Here is a 20,381-nt window from a genome sequence, read left to right as displayed (position 1 = left end):
CGTCCACCGTAGGTCTCACAAACTGGGAGTGATCCTGACGTGCTCTATGCCAACGTTGTTCATGTGGCCAGGAAGGTAAACCAGACAAAAAAATATTTTTTTAACATAGTATAATTTGCCCACATTTTATTTGTCCGCCTTCATTTTTTCCCCTGAAATTTTATCACTTTGACCTTGTATTTTGTCCAGCAGGACCAGACACCCAAAGACAGTGTGACATACAGTACTATTAATAAGAGGGATGGTGGGAAGCAAATGGTATGTGATTTATTTTAAACTCATATAAGCCTCTCAATCATGGAAGATTTAAAATGCCTAAATTAAAACAAATCCAAGATAGAAATAAAGTGACATGCAATGTGTCAAAATTAAATGAAAAACATATGTTGAAAGGACAATTATTTAGCTTTTTCAGCCAATACTACATGCAAAGCACTGTCACTGAAGCTCCCCTGCACCTCCTCATGATAATGCATATACACAAATGCATACATAAAAGGAAATACATCTAACAATGTGTGTTTTATTTCACTTTGTTTCTTTGGTTAAATTGTTTTAATTTAAGAATTTTAAACCTCCCACAGTTAATACTTAAACTATCTGTTAATAAGGCAAATTAATTTCTGTTGTGTTTTTCATCATTAGGTCATAATTATTCAGCATTCTGTGCTTTTTTTCTCATTAGACTGAACCAGAAGATGGAGTTGTGATCTACAGCACAGTGGGTCAACACTCAAATAGAATGAAAAAGTTCTAATGAGAAGAAAAGCTGAGAGGACATTAATCCTGCAAGTATGGCAACATTGATGAGGTCATTCTGATGTGTCCTGCATTTTATTAGTTGTATCTCAGTTCACTTTGATAAATCAGTCCTGCAGGCACAGGCATATTTCATGATAAAGATGTGATGTGGTGAATTTGTCTGTATGTCATGTTGAGCAAGAGAAAGAGTTGGACCAGAAGCAGTGTGGACCACAGGCCTCTAAAATTGACCAAATTAAGGAATTGGCCTTGTGGCCAACTTACTCCATTGTGAAACTTCTCCAAAAATGTAAAGAAGAATTTTGAAGTGGCTTGAAGAAGTCTGTCTTAAAACAATAGTCAGTTGTCAGGAGCTTTAATCATTCCTCCTGTTTATACTGGCTGTAAAAAGATCCTAATGTGCTTCCAGTGTAGGTGATGGGGGTCAAAATCCAAGGACCTTGTTTTGTGCAAAAATGTGTTTAAAAGTTTATTTGCAGTTAATGCTAATTTGAAGCTGAATTAGTCAAATCAAATGTAATCTTCCAAAGTTACAGTTTTTTTGTGTACATTTCCTTCTTTATGTTTCTCCAGACAGATCTGAATCATTTGCATGGCTGAAGCTTCATATTAGCCTCAGACAAACTTTTAATACATTTTTGCAGGGAAGGATGACCATCATTTACATTGAAAGCGCATTAGAGAGAGATCTTTTAATGTCCGATATGAACAGGAGGAATGATTAAAAGAAGAAAAACCTGTTTGAATGTCCATTTGGGTACCTGACTATTGTTTAAAGATGGACTTAAAAAATTGATTTTCTAATGTCATCTAGTAGTTGATCCAGTAGTACAACCTCAGGCTCTGCTCGGGGTGTGGTGTAATATTAGGCACAAACAAGATATGGAAGGTTCAATCACTTTGTGTTTTGATCATAGACTGTACATTTTTTTTGTTTTGTTTTGATTCTAATTATGCTTCATTACTGTGCAAATAAAACTGTTTTTTTAAAAACATGCATCTCCATAGCTATTAATGTGATCTAAAGCATTTAGTTGATATTTAGTTTGTTTGTTTTTTTTGCTTGTGATTTCTTTTCATTGTTGTAAAGGACTTTGTCACTCAGATTTAAAAAATCTTCTAATAAAGTTTAACTTACAATGTACAATCATGTAGCTTGTCATTATTTGCTTCATCAACAAACTGTCTACAGCCTCTGAAAGACAGTAATTTCACCCGCAGATGCGGGCATCCTGGGGGAAGTGGAAGAGGTTAAACCACAGTGACAGACAAGTCTTGTCTCTTGTTACAACTACTGTGCTGCTCTGCATAGCACTATCACATACCTTCCATAAAGTGTTGTCAAGTAGAGTAAAAATAGACTTTTTTAGACTCCTGTGACTTGGGTTATGTCCCCGGATCAAGTCCAGTTGGGGACTTTTATTGCATCTCTCTACTGGCTGTAAAACAAAAAGGCATACATTCTTTTTTTCACTTAAGCCTCAACTAGAAACACTATACATATATATGTATATCTCACATTATGTAAAACTCCAGACCAGGATTCAGTATTCTGTATTACAGATACATACACTCCATAACACCAAGCATCTGCAGCACAAAGAGAGTAGTCCAGAAATATTCAAATTATGCAACAATTTGTGGATTTGATAGGAGAAAGCAAATAATTTGAAAATAACTGGTCATATTCTAACATAATCAATCAAGAGTTGGTTGAGTGGTTTTAAGGTAGAAACAACTTTTGTCAGATATGCACAATTGTGTGTCATAGGCACACATGACTGCTGTGCATGAACATACACACACAAAGAACTTAATTCTGGAAGCTGCTTTAATGGATTAGTATTTTCTCATTTAACTTGCCAAAAACAGGACTTCTATCATATACATTTTTTCTTCTTTTAAACAGATAGTTTACATTTTACCTGAAGAGAGTGATCAGGAGAGCAGGAGACAATTTAACCAACAAAATACACTTTGGTAGCACCTCTATGCACCTTAAGAACAGTAGTTAACATTATCACTAAACTCTGTGGTTTCAACTGCTTATCTCTTCCACTGGCACTATCTAGATTTGATGGTGTTTTCTGAGTGTAATGTAATTATGAGTTGGTGTATGATGGAGACAAACATTTCAAAGTGAACTTCCACCATTTAAAAATATATTTTAACAATAGCTGAAACATCCAGTGAGCTATGTCTGTATACTATGTTAAACCTCAGGTTCTACAGGCCTGTCCTCTCAGAGAGTTGATTTGTCCAAGACAACTCATGAGTTTTCTGCATTCAATAAGATGGTGCATTTATGAGAGACCACAGCAAAGCTCATACAGTAACCTATATTTAAACCATCTCAAAACTGTCCCCAGTCTTTGATCACTGAAGCACTGAAACACTATGAAGCATCACTGTTTCACAGCATGTTATACAGTCAAAATGTTCACATGTGCTGAGCAACTCTTGGTATTGCATTTGTGTGGATGTATTCAATCTGAAACCATGATGAAACAGTTTCTCTGTTGGTCATTTTGTTCAGTCAAAGTCTATATTCTAAAAACTGACCACTTTTACTTTTTGGATGCAATTTAAGAGACTTGGGATGCACCCATGGATGTATCATGCAGGGCTGCCACCATTTGTGGCACCTGCAACAGAAAGTGTCATTTGGGGGGAAAGCAGGGAGAGTCTTTAAGTTTATTCTCATCCCAGATTTAGACTACACTTCACTGCTATTTTATCATAATATCCTATTGTGATATTAATTTTGAAAAGCAGAAATATATCATATGCAGAAGACAACAATCCAGTCTCTATATTAGGGCACTATTTCCCTCTTCAAAATCAATTTATCACTAGGACCAATATGTCAGTCTTGTGAAAGAAGAATACATGTGGATCTTTATAATTATTAGTGAGTGGATGCATGTAATTGCCACGCAAAGCGCATCATTTCTCATCCTGCAGCAAATCCCATTTTCACTTAATTCTGCATCATAACAAAAAATAGAACTGCAGTAAAATGTGACATATAAAATTTACCTATGATATAATAAAGATACTTGAATATAAATCTAGTCTTTCGTGAGCTGAGTTGCTTTGTTTTGATGTTCACCTAACATGGAGATTATGCTCAGGATAGTAGGCTATACAAATGAATAGAGTGAATGTTCCACAGGGAGATTAGAGGTTTACTCGTCATAATACACCATTATCTGTCTTTTCATTTCTTTCTTAAACTTAATTGATTGAAATAAACTGAAAAAATGCCCATTTATTTGTGTAGATTAGAAAGAAAGTTTTGAAGGAAAAAAAATCTGTATATATACATATATATTATTATTAAAATTACATATATAATTTAAAAAAACTTTTTAACAAAAAAGGAATAGGTCTTTGTTGCTCATTGTGTGACTATAAATGAAGTAAATAAAACTCATGGAATAATAAACTAAGTTTTTTTTTACAAGCACTAAAACTGTTACTAGTAGATTTACTGCAGGAACTGCTTGAATGAGGAAGTAACCCAGATAGAGTCACCCGCTGTAATGTTGAAAGTGCTCATTCACTCACAACGCTGAAGCAGACATGAGTTTTATTCCTCACCTAATACTGGCTGGACTCATTGGTAAGTCAGCTAAGATTCTAATATGAATGCTATGCATAAATGATAGTCAAGTTTGTAATTAAAAAATATTGTTGGTACTGATATATGTATTGCTGTTGAGTGATAAAATTTGAGGCTTACATTTAAAGTGACAACTAGCCACTAATTTTAAATTTTTAATATTGTGTTTTAATAAAATTCATGATAATAACCTGTAACTGATATTGATATATACAATGCATTTGAAGGCATCACTACAAGATAAATGTCTGTTGTTGTTTTGGCAGGAATTCACTGTAAAATTATTACAGTGAGTCGAGTTTCAGTTAAGGCTGGAGACTCCATCTCTATCCCATGTCTCTATGACCAGGACTACAGAAACCATGTGAAATACTTGTGTCAAGGATATTACTGGCACTCCTGCTCTTATGCAGTTAAAACAAACAAAAAAAGTGGATCAGAAAAGTTTTCAATCTCTGATGACAAAAACCAAGGAATCTTCACTGTGACTATTGATAAAATAACGCATAAGGACACTGATTTCTGGTGTGCTGTGGAGATTGTATCGGGGGCAGATGTCAGACATTATTTTCAGCTGTCAGTGACCACAGGTAAAATGCCTTAAATGTTTTAAACACATTTTAAATCCTTTCTGTGAACAATTTGGTGGGGAAGAAAACTAAGAATGTGTCTAATTTTGAATTATTTTTTGAAGGTATGTCAAATCTGTACGTGGACCAACAAGAAATTACAGCATCTGAAGGAGGTAGTGTGACTATCAACTGTCACTATAAATACTCAGCAGAAAGAAAGTGGTGCAGACCGGGCCGCACCTGTGTGACAAATCAGTCTGGATCAAAAGATGGAACAGCAGTCACCATCATCTCCAATGTTTTCACTGTGACTATGAGTAAACTGAGGACAGAGAGCAGCGGCTGGTACTGGTGTGCCGCAGGAGACTTACAGATGCCAGTGCACGTAACTGTTAATGAATTACCCTCAACTACAATGAGCCCCAGTACAGCAAGTAAGATTCAAACCATTTTCTATTCTCATAAATTAGTGACCAGTAAGTGGACGCAACAAAAGTGACAAAAATGAAACCCTGGTATATTATTATTAATAAAATTATTCTTAAAATTTAACTTGTACATCTGGGAGTTACAGTATTATAATCCATAATACACAGTATCATCAAAATACCGTGATACAATTCTTTCATTAACATGGCTTTTTACATGAATTTACTTTGACTTCACAGGGACACTTTCTGTTAAACCAAGTACTGCCCAGCCTACAAACACCACCATAACCGGGGCTGGTGGAGAGAGCTTGCAAGATGAACACAAGAGGTTACTACTCTTTACAACTTCAATGCATTTAAATCTGATTTACAACCTGGGTTTGTGCAAAAACATTTGCCCCTTTTTTCTTGATGAAATGTAGGCTACCTTCCAGGCCCACTACAATGACGATTCTCATCATCACCCTGGTCTTACTGCTGTTAGTTGTTCTCACTGCTTTTTTTGGATGGATGATGATAAGATGCAGTAAGTCTGTTGTAAGCTAATGCAAACTGAGGAATGAAATATCTGTTTCTGTAAAATAATTTCCTCAGAAATGTATGTGTTTGTTATAGATAAGACCAAACCTCGGACGTCTGACATCACAGCGGTAAGTATAGTCATGTATTTCCCTTATTATGTTTGCTAATAAGAAATTTGGATTGGTCACACAACACAGAAAGTAAACAGCATTTAAGGAACTTGACCATGCAAGTGTAACTGTACAATATACCTTATTTAACTACATTAACTGTTTGTTGGCTATAATTTCCTTGATTTACATCAGCATGGTAATTCTGTGAGTTCTGTAAACAGTTGTACTATTTAAACCAGAACATAACCTGTCCGGGCCTGTGGATATTTCAAACCTGTCTAATACCAGCTAAATACATCAAAATGGAAGAGCTGGAAAATCATGATATTTTAAGGGAATTTTTAGACGACATAAAATAATAATAAATGGCATTGTCCTGCAAGTTAGCTCATTCTGCGAGGCAAAAACCCAGGGCAAAAATGTCACTGGGTTTCAAATTGCTGGAAGTACTAGCTGCTACCCAATGCTGTGAGTATCTGAACACCTGGAGACGACCCTGATGAGTATGTGATCTTTCCTCCTCAGAATTATGACAGTCAGACAGTAAGAGGCCACCGTTTAGACAGATTTTAGCAAGTCACTCAGACTAACTGTAAAACTTATACAAAATCTGTGACATTTCAGATTCTGTGACATTAGAGGGTCAACAATGGAAAAAATATTGATGCATTGGAGGTGGCGGGCTCCATCACTGCTATCGAAATGTGTCACCCTAACTAAATATTATGAGGTCACCAATTGTGCTAACAGCTATGAAAATATGTGACCTATGTACATCCTGTGGAGTCACCATTTTAGGTAGCAATCACAATATAATACGTGACCCTGGCATAAACGTTTGCAGTGGCAATTAAGCCAACTGAGCATGATCAAGTCAGAAAGTCCAATTAAAACAAAAGAATCACTCACCAACAGTCCATCTGAAAGTGAATTTGTTAGTTTGTCATGTTGAGTCAGAGTGAGTTGGACCAAAAGCTGTGTCGACCAGGCTTCCAAAATTGACCAAATTTTCATCCCAATCCCCCTCACACACTCGCTTTAAAGAAAGGATTTTTCAAGTCTGTCTGAAAACAATAGTCATACTACGTAAAGGTGTCCATATGAACATTGAAACAGGTTTTGCTTGCTTTAATCTTTTTTTTATTTAAAAGATTTTAAAATTTAAAAGATCCCATCCTAATGTGCTTCCAATTTAAGTGATGGAGGACAAAGTCAAAGGATTGTTTTGTGCAAATATGTGTTTAAAAGTTTGTATGAAGCTAATTTGAAGCTTCAGCAGGCTTAACTTGAGCAAATTAGTCAAATCAAATGTAAACTTTCAAACTTACAGTCTTTTTAGTAGCTACTGTGGATGGATAATAAGAAAAAGAGGTAATTTGGCACTAAAAAGACAGTAACTTTAAAAGATACCCACTTGATGTGAATCATTTGGTTGACTGAAGCTTAATATTAGCCTCAGATAAACTTTTAAATACATTGTTGCATTACATTGAAAGTGCATTTGAGTAGGAAGATCTCTCAATGTCCAATATGAACAAGAGGAATGATTAAAAGAAAAAACTGTTTGAATGTTCATATGGTGCCATATGTTTATATGGTGGTATTGTTCTGTTCCTACAGCCTTTGTGCTGATCTAAACCACAGTTTGACACACCATCCCCCAAGTGTTGTAGGAGTAAGTAGGTGTGCAAAGAACGTTGTGAACTTCACAACTTCAGTTCACAACTTTCTAAAGGTGTGAACTTTATGTCGAATGCTCTTATGTGTGAATGCTCCTTACAAGCAAATAATTGTACAGTTAGACAGGAGAAAGCAACTCATTGTAAGATAGCATATGATGAGATTGATGCTACATTTCAAATTCATCCATCGTAGGTCTCACAAACTGGGAGTGATCCTGACGTGCTCTATGCCACCGTTGTTCATGTGGCCAGGAAGGTAAACCAGACAAGAAATAATATTTTTTTAACACAGTATAATTTGTCCATATTTTATTTGTCCGCCTTCATTTTTTCCCCTGAAATTTTATCACTTTGACCTTGTATTTTGTCCAGCAGGACCAGACACCCAAAGACAGGGTGACATACAGTACTATTAATATAAGGGATGGTGCGAAGCAAATGGTATGTGATTTATTTTAAACTCATATAATCCTCTCAATCATGGAAGATTTAAAATGCCTAAATTAAAACAAATCAAAGATAGAAATAAAGTGACATGCAATGTGTCAAAATTAAATGAAAAACATATGCTGAAAGGACAATTATTTAGCTTTTTCAGCTCTTATGTGTGAATGCTCCTTACAAGCAAATAATTGTGCAGTTAGACAGGAGAAAGCAACTCATTGTAAGATAGCATATGATGAGATTGATGCTACATTTCAAATTCGTCCACCGTAGGTCTCACAAACTGGGAGTGATGCTGACGTGCTCTATGCCACCGTTGTTCATGCGGCCAGGAAGGTAAACCAGACAAAAAAATAATATTTTTTTAACACAGTATAATTTGCCCACATTTTATTTGTCCACCTTCATTTTTTCCCCTGAAATTTTATCACTTTGACCTTGTATTTTGTCCAGCAGGACCAGACATCCAAAGACAGTGTGACATACAGTACTGTGAATATAAGGGATGGTGTGAAGCAAATGGTATGTGATTTATTTTAAACTCATATAAGCCTCTCAATCATGGAAGATTTAAAATGCCTAAATTAAAACAAATCAAAGATAGAAATAGAGTGACATGCAATGTGTCAAAATTAAATGAAAAACATATGTTGAAAGGACAATTATTTAGCTTTTTCAGCCTACATGCAAAGCACTGTCACTGAAGCTCCCCTGCACCTCCTCATGATAATGCATATACACAAATGCATACATAAAAGGAAATACATCTAACAATGTGTGTTTTATTTCACTTTGTTTCTTTGGTTAAATTGTTTTAATTAAAGAATTTTAAACCTCCCACAGTTAATACTTAAACTATCTGTTAATAAGGCCAATGAATTTCTGTTGTGTTTTTCATCATTAGGTCATAATTATTCAGCATTCTGTGCTCTTTTTTCTCATTAGACTGAACCAGAAGATGGAGGTGTGATCTACAGCACAGTGAGTCAACACTCAAATAGAATGAAAAAGTTCTAATGAGAAGAAAAGCTGGGAGGACAATAATCCTGCAAGTATGGCAACATTGATGAGGTCATTCTGATGTGTCCTGCATTTTATTAGTTGTATCTCAGTTCACTTTGATAAATCAGTCCTGCAGGCACAGGCATATTTCATGATAAAGATGTGATGTGGTGAATTTGTCTGTATGTCATGTTGAGCAAGAGAAAGAGTTGGACCAGAAGCAGTTACAGTTTTTTTGTGTAAAATTCCTTCTTTATGTTTCTCCAGACAGATCTGAATCATTTGCATGGCTGAAGCTTCATATTAGCCTCAGACAAACTTTTAATACATTTTTGCAGGGAAGGATGACCATCATTTACATTGAAAGCGCATTAGAGAGAGATCTTTTAATGTCTGATATGAACAGGAGGAATGATTAAAAGAAGAAAAACCTGTGTGAATGTCCATTTGGGTACCTGACTATTGTTTAAAGATGGACTTAAAAAATTGATTTTCTAATGTCATCTAGTAGTTGATCCAGTAGTACAACCTCAGGCTCTGCTCGGGGTGTGGTGTAATGTTAGGCACAAACAAGATATGGAAGGTTCAATCACTTTGTGTTTTGATCATAGACTGTACATTTTTTTTTGTTTTGTTTTGATTCTTATTATGCTTCATTACTGTGCAAATAAAACTGATTTTTTAAAAATATGCATCTCCATAGCTATTAATTTGATCTAAAGCATTTAGTTGATGTTTAGTTTGTTTGTTTTTTTTTGCTTGTGATTTCTTTTCATTGTTGTAAAGGACTTTGTCACTCAGATTTAAAAAATCTTCTAATAAAGTTTAACTTACAATGTACAATCATGTAGCTTGTCATTATTTGCTTCATCAACAAACTCGCTACAGCCTCTGAAAGACAGTACTTTCACCCGCAGATGCCGCCATCCTCGGGGAAGAGGAAGAGGTTAAACCACAGTGACAGACAAGTCTTGTCTCTTGTTACAACTACTGTGCTGCTCTGCAAAGCACTATCACATACCTTCCATAAAGTGTTGTCAAGTAGAGTAAAAATAGACTTTTTTAGACTCCTGTGACTTGGGTTATGTCCCCGGATCAAGTCCAGTTGGGGACTTTTATTGCATCTCTCTACTGGCTGTAAAAAAGGCATACATTCTTTTTTTCACCCAAGCCTCAACTAGAAACACTATACATATATATGTATATCTCACATTATGTAAAACTCCAGACCAGGATTCAGTCTGTAATACAGAATGTATTACAGATACATACACTCCATAACACCAAGCATCCGCAGCACAAAGAGAGTAGTCCAGAAATATTCAAATTATGCAACAATTTGTGGATTTGATAGGAGAAAGCAAATAATTTGAAAATAACTGGTCATATTCTAACATAATCAATCAAGAGTTGGTTGAGTGGTTTTAAGGTAGAAACAACTTTTGTCAGATATGCACAATTGTGTCATAGGCACACATGACTGCTGTGCATGAACATACACACACAAAGAGCTTAATTCTGGAAGCTGCTTTAATGGATTAGTATTTTCTCATTTAACTTGCCAAAAACAGGACTTCTATCATGTACATTTTTTCTTCTTTTAAACAGATAGTTTACATTTTACCTGAAGAGAGTGATCAGGAGAGCAGGAGACAATTTAACCAACAAAATACACTTTGGTAGCCCCTCTATGCATCTTAAGAACAGTAGTTAACATTATCACTAAACTCTGTGGTTTCAACTGCTTATCTCTTCCACTGGCACTATCTAGATTTTATGGTGTTTTCTGAGTGTAATGCAATTATGAGTTGGTGTATGATGGAGACAAAGTAGACATTTCAAATGAACTTCCACCATTTAAAAATATATTTTAACAATAGCTGAAACATCCAGTGAACTATGTCTGTATACTATGTTAAACCTCAGGTTCTACAGGCCTGTCCTCTCAGAGAGTTGATTTGTCCAAGACAACTCATGAGTTTTCTGCATTCAATAAGATGGTGCATTTATGAGAGACCACAGCAAAGCTCATACAGTAACCTATATTTAAACCATCTCAAAACTGTCCCCATTCTTCAATCACTGAAACACTGAAACACTATGAAGCATCACTGTTTCACAGCATGTTATACAGTCAAAATGTTCACATGTGCTGAGCAACTCTTGGTATTGCATTTGTGTGGATGTATTCAATCTGAAACCATGATGAAACAGTTTCTCTGTTGGTCATTTTGTTCAGTCAAAGTCTATATTCTAAAAACTGATCACTTTTACTTTTTGGATGCAATTTAAGAGACTTGGGATGCACCCATGGATGTATCATGCAGGGCTGCCACCATTTGTGGCACCCGCAACAGGAAGTGTCATTAAAAGTGCCACAACTTCCTGCCACAGTCTGTGGGGTTTGGTTCTCAGAAAAGGTGAAGGGTCATATATTTTTCTGTTTACTGAAGGGAGGATAGTCTAAACCATGATGAAACAGTTTCTCTGTTGGTCATTTTGTTCAGTCAAAGTCTATATTCTAAAAACTGATCACTTTTACACAGCCTGCAGCTCAGAATTCAAACACTGTGCCATACTAAGAAGCTGAATGGCTGAATTCCATTTAGCTGCTTGGCTTTCAGGATCCTTGTATTACGCACAATGGCTCACTAGAACACAGCCTCTAATTCTAATAATGTTATAAGTAACACTTGTGCTTTTCCATTTATGACAAGTCACAACATTTCTGTGAAAAAGGCCATTTGTTTCAAATTCATTAAGGTCTCACAACCAAGGTGTGATTGTGAAGTGCTCTATGCTACTGTTATTCACAATCAACATGTAGCAGTTCAGAAGGTAAACAAGATGTCATAATACTATTTTGTGCAGTGCTGGTGCTTGAATTGTCTGTTAAAAAAATCTTACTGCAAGGACATTGATATTGTTGTCATGATTAGTCCATAGTTTTTATCATCAAATACCTCATGAGATTGAACCAGCAGAAGGAAGAGTGACCTATAGTGACACATGTAACTGATATTTACAGACCCTCAGTCACAGATTCATGCAAATCTGCACATACAGTACATCAAATAATTTTGAAAAAATATTGAGATTGTTCTTTTTTCATACCTGCCTAAATGTGAGAAGTTCAGAGGGGCAAGAGTGTCTTAATATTTAAATCTTAACATACTGTAATAGTTTGCATGCAATGTAGACCGTACAAATAGTGCTCTGTCACAATGTAAAGTTCCACCAATACAGCATTTAACTGTTTCTATTTAAATATCTATTTTAAATCTGAATGGAAGATGGAACAAATAAGTTTATAACTCTTCTACATTTTTGGCACTCTAGCCCTTAGACCAGAAGGTAAATACTAATGTTCAGAGTGAATGATGTGAGATAAATTTGTCATTGTTTTCTGTAACTCTCAAAACACGAATTTCTTATATATAACTGAAGAGAATTTCCTACCTGTAACCTTCATAGTGGTCCGCAAAGACAAAGACAAAATACCATTTTATAATAAAAGGATTTACACACATCTGTTCTGATTCCCCAAGTAATAATTAGTAGAGTATATAGGAGTATTAGAAGCTGAACTAAAATCAATAAAAAGGAGGCGTGCGTATTGTCCTCCAAATGCTTGATAAGATGGGTCATGCTATTAACTGTGTCATTGGTGCTTCTCCATTGTCTTTATGCAAATGTTTGGTGCATAAATGATCTGTCACTAGAAATGTGTTTATAGAGACAGTATTGCACTGCTCAGTTAAATCTTGGGGTTTGCACCTGAGGCAGAAATCATTCAGTTCATTAGCTTTCTTAAAGGGCCAGTGAGGTTGCAGTTTGCAACCAAATGAATATCCCCTCCCCACTCACCCTCCCTTTCCAAGCATGTAGAAGAACCTTTGGTGGCCGCAAAAAAAATGTGAAAGGCCCTCTCTAGAGCCAGTGTTTGATTTGTCCGTTCTGGGCTACTGTAGAAACATGCTGGTACAACATGGTGGGCTCCGTGGAAGAGGACTCACTCCCTATGTAGATATAAAGGGCTCATTCTTAGCTAATGAAAACACAATAATTCTTATTTTCAGGTGATTAGACACTAATGAAAACATACTTATGAATATTATATTCCATTTCTCCCAAGTCCGTTCCACTAGATGCCACTAAATTCTACACACTGCACCTTTAAAGATCATCTGTAGTGTTCATTGTGGTAAAATGTTGCTCAATAATGTCCTTTTGTTGTTTCCTGGCCTCTTTTAGCAGCTCATAGCTGAGCCCTCTCATGATTTCTGAATGTTACTCTTGATGTAATTATCTCTTTAGTAATGTGTGGTTTGGTGGCCTTTTTGGGAAGTGTCTTATTTACACAGAAATTTAGGGAACCAGTTTTTCTCTCTTGGTGGCCTCATCAGCGTTCATGTTATGAAAAATGTTCCAGTTATTGCACAGCGAGCCACCTTTCAGTGTTTCTACCATAAACCTGTAACTTGCTAAGTTAATGCAAAGTTTTTGTATCGGGGCCAGTTTTTCCCAGAGGGGGTTTTGATCTAATAGTGTAGGCATTTTTAACATTTCCATAGCATCTAACTAAAATTCTGTTATCACATGTTTTTCACGTGACGTGGTCAAAAACATGGAGTGACTGTTCAAGTTTGCTGTCAACAAAACTGCCCAGAATAAAAACAGGAACACCTGTTGTGCACTGCAGCTGGAATGTAAACAGTGCAAACAGCAATGTTACAATTATAATGTAAATTACAATGACATAAAACTTCAACGTCAGGGCGACAGACAGTCTCTCTGATTGTGTTGTATGCACTAGTTATCACTTAGAAACACTGCCGTAGCACCACCTCCATTTTTCCCTGACAAGTTGTTTCTGTCCAGGAGAACCCCTTGACTTCAACCAGTGAGTTGGGGATGCCCTGGCATTGTTCCTCTCTTTGCTTTGGAATGAGGCATTGGAGGTCTGCCCCCATGTCGTCTTAGCAAAAGCTTTAAAAATTTAAAGTAGGTACTGTTTTATTCTTCCTCGCCTGCCTTTTTACCGCAACTGCTTCACATGCTCAGGGTGCAGCCTTACAACTATGGTTAGGTCCTGGAATGAGAGTGAACCCAACATGAAGCGCTAGCGACGCTGTAGCTGTTCGGCAACAGTCCCAAAATAATCATTACCAGGAGGATAACTTGAATGTACATTGACATTTGGACTTCAGATGTTTATAATAATAATAATAATAATAATATATTATACATTAAACGTAGAAAAACCCCCCCACAATAAAACAACTCTAAAACAAACAAAATGCAGCACCATGTGAGGCTGGGCCGCAAGCAGAGCAGCACCACCTTAAGCTTGAGCACAGGTGCAGAGTTGAGTAGTGCTGTTTTAAGACTCTAAAATTAAAGATGTGATGTGGGGAATTTGTCATTGTCACTTTGACTTGTTGACAGCAGCAAGAGCAAGACTTTAAAGCTATAATATGTAACTATTCTGCATTAAAATGTCTAAGAACAACTAGACCTATGTTATATATTTTGTTGAGTTGTGTACTTACATTATCCCAAATGTTTCCAACAATTTTCAAACCCAGAGAAATCAGTAATTTTAATCAAGGTAACAGTCTGTTTCATTTGGTCGCCTGTCAATGGCATCATACCCCATCTACCAAAGAGAATATACATACAAGATGCAGGCGTCAGCTCTGTGGTTGTCCGCTACAATGGCCTCTATCGAAGTGTACACACATACAAGATAATTCATCAGCAGCATCGTGGTTGTCTGTCACAATGGCGTCTACCAAAGAGTGTACACATACAAGATAAAACGTCGGCATTATGGTTGCCTGCCAATCATAAATTGACTTTTACTCAGTTTTAAGCCACATTTTTATGATAAACTTTTTAGATCTTGGTTGTTTTTAACTGTATCTTTTAACCGGATGAAGGATTTTAGTCACTGGACATCTGGATCTTAAGTTATCAGAGAAACAAGCTGAGCAAATGTTAACAGCAGCTCGGCTTGCAGCCTCTACCGGACGTCCTGTGTCTACCGAACAGCGTCAAAGACACACTGATTTGTTACGTGAAACCGCTTTATTCAGTGTTTTTACCCATTTTAATCACTGGCTCTGTTTGTTTTGGAGAGGAGGAGACCTCTGCGGATAATTCGACTCCTGGTAAAAACATCCTGATATGAACACTGAAGTAATCCTATTTCAGAGAAGCTGGTTGTTTAACAATGAAGACAACAACTCACATGATCCCACGCTACTTCACACTGTCATCACACTCCGTCTTTTGTTATTGTTTTGATTGAGAGACCCCTAGCAGCAGAAATTACATATTGTGCCTTTAAATATGCACCAAAAGCAGATCAGATCAGAAGTGGCTTTTACCCAACCACTGAGTTGACATCTTTCCATTGAACAAGATCTAGATTGAGGGAGAAACTTAAAGCATCATTATCCCTCAACCCCCCAACAGTTTTAACAAAATCTTCCATGTACCTGATTATCTAATAATTTTCATAAATGATCTCCAGTGTTCCCTGGCTAGCAGATATTGTGCAGAATGTTGGATTTATAAGAAAACACTAGGACAACAATCAGCTTGCCAGAAAATGGATGGGCAGATTACTTAGCAGGTACAATGCTCACTTGTAATTACATACCCAAACCACCTTGTGGCAACATGCGGAAGTCAGACAGTTGCATTTCACAAGTTCGCTCATGATGTAAATAAGCCAACTTATGAAACGTGACTGTCTGACTTAGGAGGAGGAAAGATTGTAACAGCTGCAATTGCATATTTAGGAAGCTCAGGAGGTAGAAAATCAGTCTCTGTGCCTCAGCTCATGTTCAGTTCTGCTTTCTGACATGGCTGCTCCTCTCCACTTTCTCCTCATCCTCACTGGACTCACAGGTCAGTCACAGGGGCAATTTTTAAATGTCAAATGATGATAATGACAGCGATAATATAATCCCTTGTAATTACATACCAATGTTTTATTTCATTAACTGTGGAGACAACTCTAATTTAATATCTCACACAACAGTTAATAGAAATATCTAGTAAGTAAATCAATATGAAAGAAGAATATTGGTAGAAACTATGTGTGCTGAAATGCTGTTCTTATTTTTGTTGCAGGAATTCACAGCCTGACTACAGTCAAAAAAGTGTCAGTGAAGCTTGGAAGCTCAATCTCTATCCCATGTCTTTATAGTTTGAAGTACAAGAACCATGTGAAATACTTGTGTAAAGGATATTACAGGCGCTACTGCTCTTATGCAGTTAAAACAAACCAAGACAGTAGTTCAAAAAGGTTTTCAATCTCTGATGACCCAAACCAAGGAATCTTCACCGTGACTATAAAAGATCTGACAACTGAAGACACTGATTATTGGTGCTTTGTTGAGATCGATGGAGGAGCAGATGTTGGAGAGTATTTTCAGTTGTCAGTCACCAGTGGTAAGATCCCTTAAAGCATCTTTAAGCACATTTGAAATACTTTGTGAAATTTTAACGATTTAGAGGAAAAACACTGAAGAATTTTTGCTAAAATTATTATTTTCTCACATTTACTTTGTAAGTCAAACGTAATGACAATAAATGTTAAGACAGAATGAATTATTTATCTGTTAGATGTTATTATATGCAAAACACATACATTTGAAACATTACCAGCATGTATCAATTATTAGGATACCCACAATTTTCTATTGAATATTATTCATTTTCCGTTAAGGTACACCCAGTCTCTCTGTGACTCATCAGAAGATTATGGGATTTTATGGAGACGAAAAAACCATCAATTGTTCTAACTGTATCACTGGAGTAATTAAGTGGTGCAAGCTGGACAGGTCCTGTGTGTCAAATCAGCTTGGATCAATAGATGGAACAAACGTGACCATTGTCACAGGAATCTGCAATGACCGTGTGACTATGAGTGGACTGAGGATAGAGAGCAGTGGCTGGTATTTATGTGTTAAAGGAGACTTTCAGATGCCAGTGCATCTGACTGTTAATGAAAAATCTACCACTAGTAAGTATTACACCATTTGTAAATGTTTTGGTGGATTTATTGTTGTCATATTACTCTACAACATTGTCTTATTTTGAATTATAGCCAAGGCCACAGCCATAGTCACAGCCACAGCCACAGCCACAGCCACAACCAGAAATACTCAAACTTTATGCTGCAGTGTTGCAACGAGCCTCATCATCACTCTGAGTTTGTTGATCTTCATTGTTATGGTGGCCTTGTTCATCTGTTTTTTATTGAAAAAGCACAGTAAGCCCAACCTGAATTTTAATCCAATTCATGCCAAAAGACTTGTTATTCTTCAATATTTTCACTTTAAAGTTAGATTGTTGTGTATTATACTGTATATTGTGCATTGCACATTGAGTGTCAGTTACAGGACTTTTCATTGTTTAACTTTTAGAACAGACCAAAGAAGACTCATCAGCTACAACAATGGTAAGATATGCTGATTAATTTCCCAATATAATTTTTCATAGAGAAGACTGTAAGGATCCACAGTATAAAGGTAAAAGTGCTTTCCTGATCATGTGCTTCAGTGATGCCAAGATAATTGTATAACTGAATTAAGATTCAGTTTCAACATTTTCAGTGAATATGTCTCTTCGCAGTACAGAATAGGTGGCAGGACTAAACTGTATAATTGTACAATTGTGAAAATGGTTTACTTGATTATTTAAAAAAGCATGGTAATGATAGAATCTAATGTAAACTGTGAGAAACAAAATCAAAGAGGTGAAAATGAACGGCTTCAGACTGATAACATTTGGTTTGCTCCTTCAACACAGGCTGAAGAGGAAGTAACTTACAGTACTGTCAATGTTAAACACAAGAGAAAAAGGTCTGGCCAGGTAACTCCAACTTCAATGTTCAGAACATTTTCAGAGGATATATTGCCCCTGTACAGTCTACAGGACTATACTGTGCAATTGCAGATGGATATCTATCTATCCTATAACATAAAATACATCCTAATATGCAATATTAAAATAAATTTTAATGGGGCTGCAACTAACAGTTATTTTCATTATCAAATAATCTGCTGATTCTTTTCTTGATTAATTGCTTAGCCAATGAAATGTTAAAAAATGGAGGAAAATGATGATGATTATTATTATTATCATTATTATTATTATTAGTAGTAGTAGTAGTAGTAGTTGTAGTATATGCAATTAACTGTCATATATGAACATCTTCACATTTGAGAAGCTGGAACTATCAATATTTGTCATTTTTAATTTGTGATAGCTCTATTTAATGTTTATGGTAATTCCTTGATTATGATATGTTTGCCTTAAAATTAAAGTATTTCTTATTTCTGTGAATGACATTTGCTCTTTCAATGCAGGCTGTACCGGATGCAATATATGGTAATGTTGATAACATGAGAAAAGCCTCAGTCCAGGTAACCATAACACATTAAAACTATAATTTGTCTTACATAATACAAGTACAACTTCACCCAGTGCAACTGTATAAAACAAAAACTTTTCATATCTATCTCCCCTTCTTTACCCAGAGGCCATGTGCTGAGAGTGATGTGAATGTGATATACACTGCTGTGGTTACCCAGAAGCAACAACATGTTTGAAAGGTAAATATTTAGAGACCTGCTTCTAGCCTCATATTGTTTCTCTCATCCTGTAATTCAGTCGTTTTGTTGGCGATCTCATTATGTCTGAAGATTATGCCTTGTCATTGAACAAGTTACTTTTTTTTTTTTAGTAGACTTGAACAAGTTTCATTTTTGCTGTTCCTTCCTTATTGTCATATCCGCTTCTGTTTCAAAACAGGTTGAAGCAGAAGATAAGGATGTTACCTAGACCACATTGCCTCAGCGCTGCCAAAAGATGTAAATGTTTATATATGTTTGTCCATCTCACTATTACTGGACTCTTTTTGTAAAGTGTTGCAATGTTGTGCAGTAACTTGAGCTGTAGCACATTTTGTCCTCTTCTGCATTGCTGCAACACATTTCAAAGAATTATTAACTACACCATTGACAACATGCATCTGTCTTCATACTTTAATGTGCATTCAGTCATACTGTGTGATTAGAGAATAAATTACTATACAATGTAACTGAATATTGCTGAAAGAAGAAACTTGCAGTGTACAGAGTAGTTCTATGACCACCATCAAGATAAAACTAAGCAAGAAAACAGTTGAAACTTGCAGTACTGTAAAGATTTTCATTCTCATCTCTCTGTCACTGCACAGATAGTGATAAAATGATTTGTTAGGGGATTTAATTATCACTATGCCTTCAGTTGCCAATTAACAAGAAAAGAATGCAGGCCTGTCTGAGCCCCGGTGAACTTGACTAATTTTCCACTGCTGTTTTGAGGTTGGAAAATTAACCAATCAAAACACATGGCAACCTGTGACTGTGACACCTTCAACATGATATGTGGTTAATGAAACACATTTTTTCGATTGAGGATCATTCCTTCTCTCTCAACCATTAAACTGAGGGTCTGTTTCAGAAATCGTGATCTTATTCCACCTTCTTCATGAACACAAGGCACTATAACCATAGATATGTTAAGTACAAACGGGGTGGTATATAACACATAATCTTACATACATAATTAAGTGTTTAAATTCAGTATTTCTTGGTGATCTTAGTATCCTGGGCAGGGAGACTATCCAAAAATTCAAAGTATGTCAATCATATTTTTTTACTGTACAAGGATTTTGACTTAATTCTATAGGCTTACTGCACTTAAAATACAAGATTACCCACTGGGACCAATGAACATACAGTTTCCAGTGATTTGTAAACAGATTTCCACAATTCAGATAAGGTGCATCACTATTCTGTGTTTCTACTATCAACATAGAACTTATCCAAAGGTTGAAAAAGATATAAAGTTTGATGACAGACACCAGCAAGTATTCAATATTTTCAAGTGTTTCTGGGTATTATCAGAGCATAATGAATATTGATAAAGAATAGAACTAACAGGGCAAACATTTTGTTGCTACTGCCATGTTTTAATAAATGAACACATTTCTGTCCATACACCAGAAGCGCTGATCTTTTATTTATTTATTTAGAATCCACTGCACCTTGCATCTAGTCTATTGTTCAAACTATATTCTGAAAGTACACTCTAGCTGCATAGATATTTAAATATTTTCTAACCAGTGTAAAGCAACTTCCCTACAGCAGGAGGAAGAAAGATTG

At 36.0% G+C, this 20,381-nt stretch overlaps 3 protein-coding genes across 4 annotated transcripts in view; all 3 read left to right on the top strand.

The window, feature by feature from the left end:
• The window catches only part of LOC137197113 (uncharacterized), a 42,901-nt gene extending 33,033 nt beyond the window's left edge, over window positions 1-9,868 (top strand). Inside the window, exons 13-17 of the mRNA XM_067610275.1 lie at window positions 13-75; window positions 190-258; window positions 7,901-7,963; window positions 8,080-8,148; window positions 9,097-9,868. Coding sequence (XP_067466376.1) covers window positions 13-75; window positions 190-258; window positions 7,901-7,963; window positions 8,080-8,148; window positions 9,097-9,168 — 336 coding nt within the window. The 3' untranslated portion in view covers window positions 9,169-9,868. The remainder of the gene's footprint in view (window positions 1-12; window positions 76-189; window positions 259-7,900; window positions 7,964-8,079; window positions 8,149-9,096) is intronic.
• LOC137197114 (CMRF35-like molecule 5) lies at window positions 4,316-5,468 on the top strand. The gene is made up of 3 exons (XM_067610276.1): window positions 4,316-4,387; window positions 4,654-4,977; window positions 5,082-5,468. The coding sequence occupies exons 1-3, from the start codon at window positions 4,348-4,350 to the stop codon at window positions 5,456-5,458; spliced, it is 741 nt and encodes a 246-aa protein (XP_067466377.1). The 5' UTR covers window positions 4,316-4,347; the 3' UTR covers window positions 5,459-5,468.
• Window positions 9,869-15,942: 6,074 nt separating the features above from the next.
• LOC137197112 (polymeric immunoglobulin receptor-like) lies at window positions 15,943-20,192 on the top strand. Of its 2 annotated transcripts, none has more exons than XM_067610274.1 (9): window positions 15,943-16,071; window positions 16,297-16,617; window positions 16,895-17,191; window positions 17,288-17,440; window positions 17,595-17,629; window positions 17,980-18,042; window positions 18,540-18,596; window positions 18,711-18,785; window positions 18,985-20,192. In XM_067610274.1, exons 1-8 carry the CDS (start codon window positions 16,026-16,028, stop codon window positions 18,780-18,782), a joined length of 1,044 nt encoding a protein of 347 aa, XP_067466375.1. In that variant the 5' UTR covers window positions 15,943-16,025; the 3' UTR covers window positions 18,783-18,785; window positions 18,985-20,192. The 2 variants fall into 2 exon arrangements, with proteins under 2 accessions (XP_067466375.1, XP_067466374.1); XM_067610273.1 differs by having other exon boundaries at window positions 17,276-17,440.
• Window positions 20,193-20,381: the final 189 nt, after the last annotated feature.

This window comes from Thunnus thynnus, chromosome 14 (genome assembly GCF_963924715.1).
Source record: "Thunnus thynnus chromosome 14, fThuThy2.1, whole genome shotgun sequence".
In the NCBI taxonomy this organism is placed as follows: Eukaryota; Metazoa; Chordata; class Actinopteri; order Scombriformes; family Scombridae; genus Thunnus; species Thunnus thynnus.
The sequence above is the reverse complement of the archived record's forward strand: the minus strand, read 5'-3'. Positions and strand labels throughout refer to the sequence as shown.

Bases quoted from the DNA above. Each gene is read 5' to 3' on its own strand.
- LOC137197114 (XM_067610276.1), top strand. From the start codon at position 4,348: ATGAGTTTTATTCCTCACCTAATACTGGCTGGACTCATTG. The intron at 4,388-4,653 runs GTAAGTCAGCTA...TTGTTTTGGCAG, and splicing joins AATACTGGCTGGACTCATTG to GAATTCACTGTAAAATTATT. The intron at 4,978-5,081 runs GTAAAATGCCTT...TATTTTTTGAAG, and splicing joins TCAGCTGTCAGTGACCACAG to GTATGTCAAATCTGTACGTG.
- LOC137197112 (XM_067610273.1), top strand. From the start codon at position 16,026: ATGGCTGCTCCTCTCCACTTTCTCCTCATCCTCACTGGACTCACAG. The intron at 17,192-17,275 runs GTAAGTATTACA...TTTGAATTATAG, and splicing joins TAATGAAAAATCTACCACTA to CCAAGGCCACAGCCATAGTC. The intron at 17,630-17,979 runs GTAAGATATGCT...CCTTCAACACAG, and splicing joins ACTCATCAGCTACAACAATG to GCTGAAGAGGAAGTAACTTA.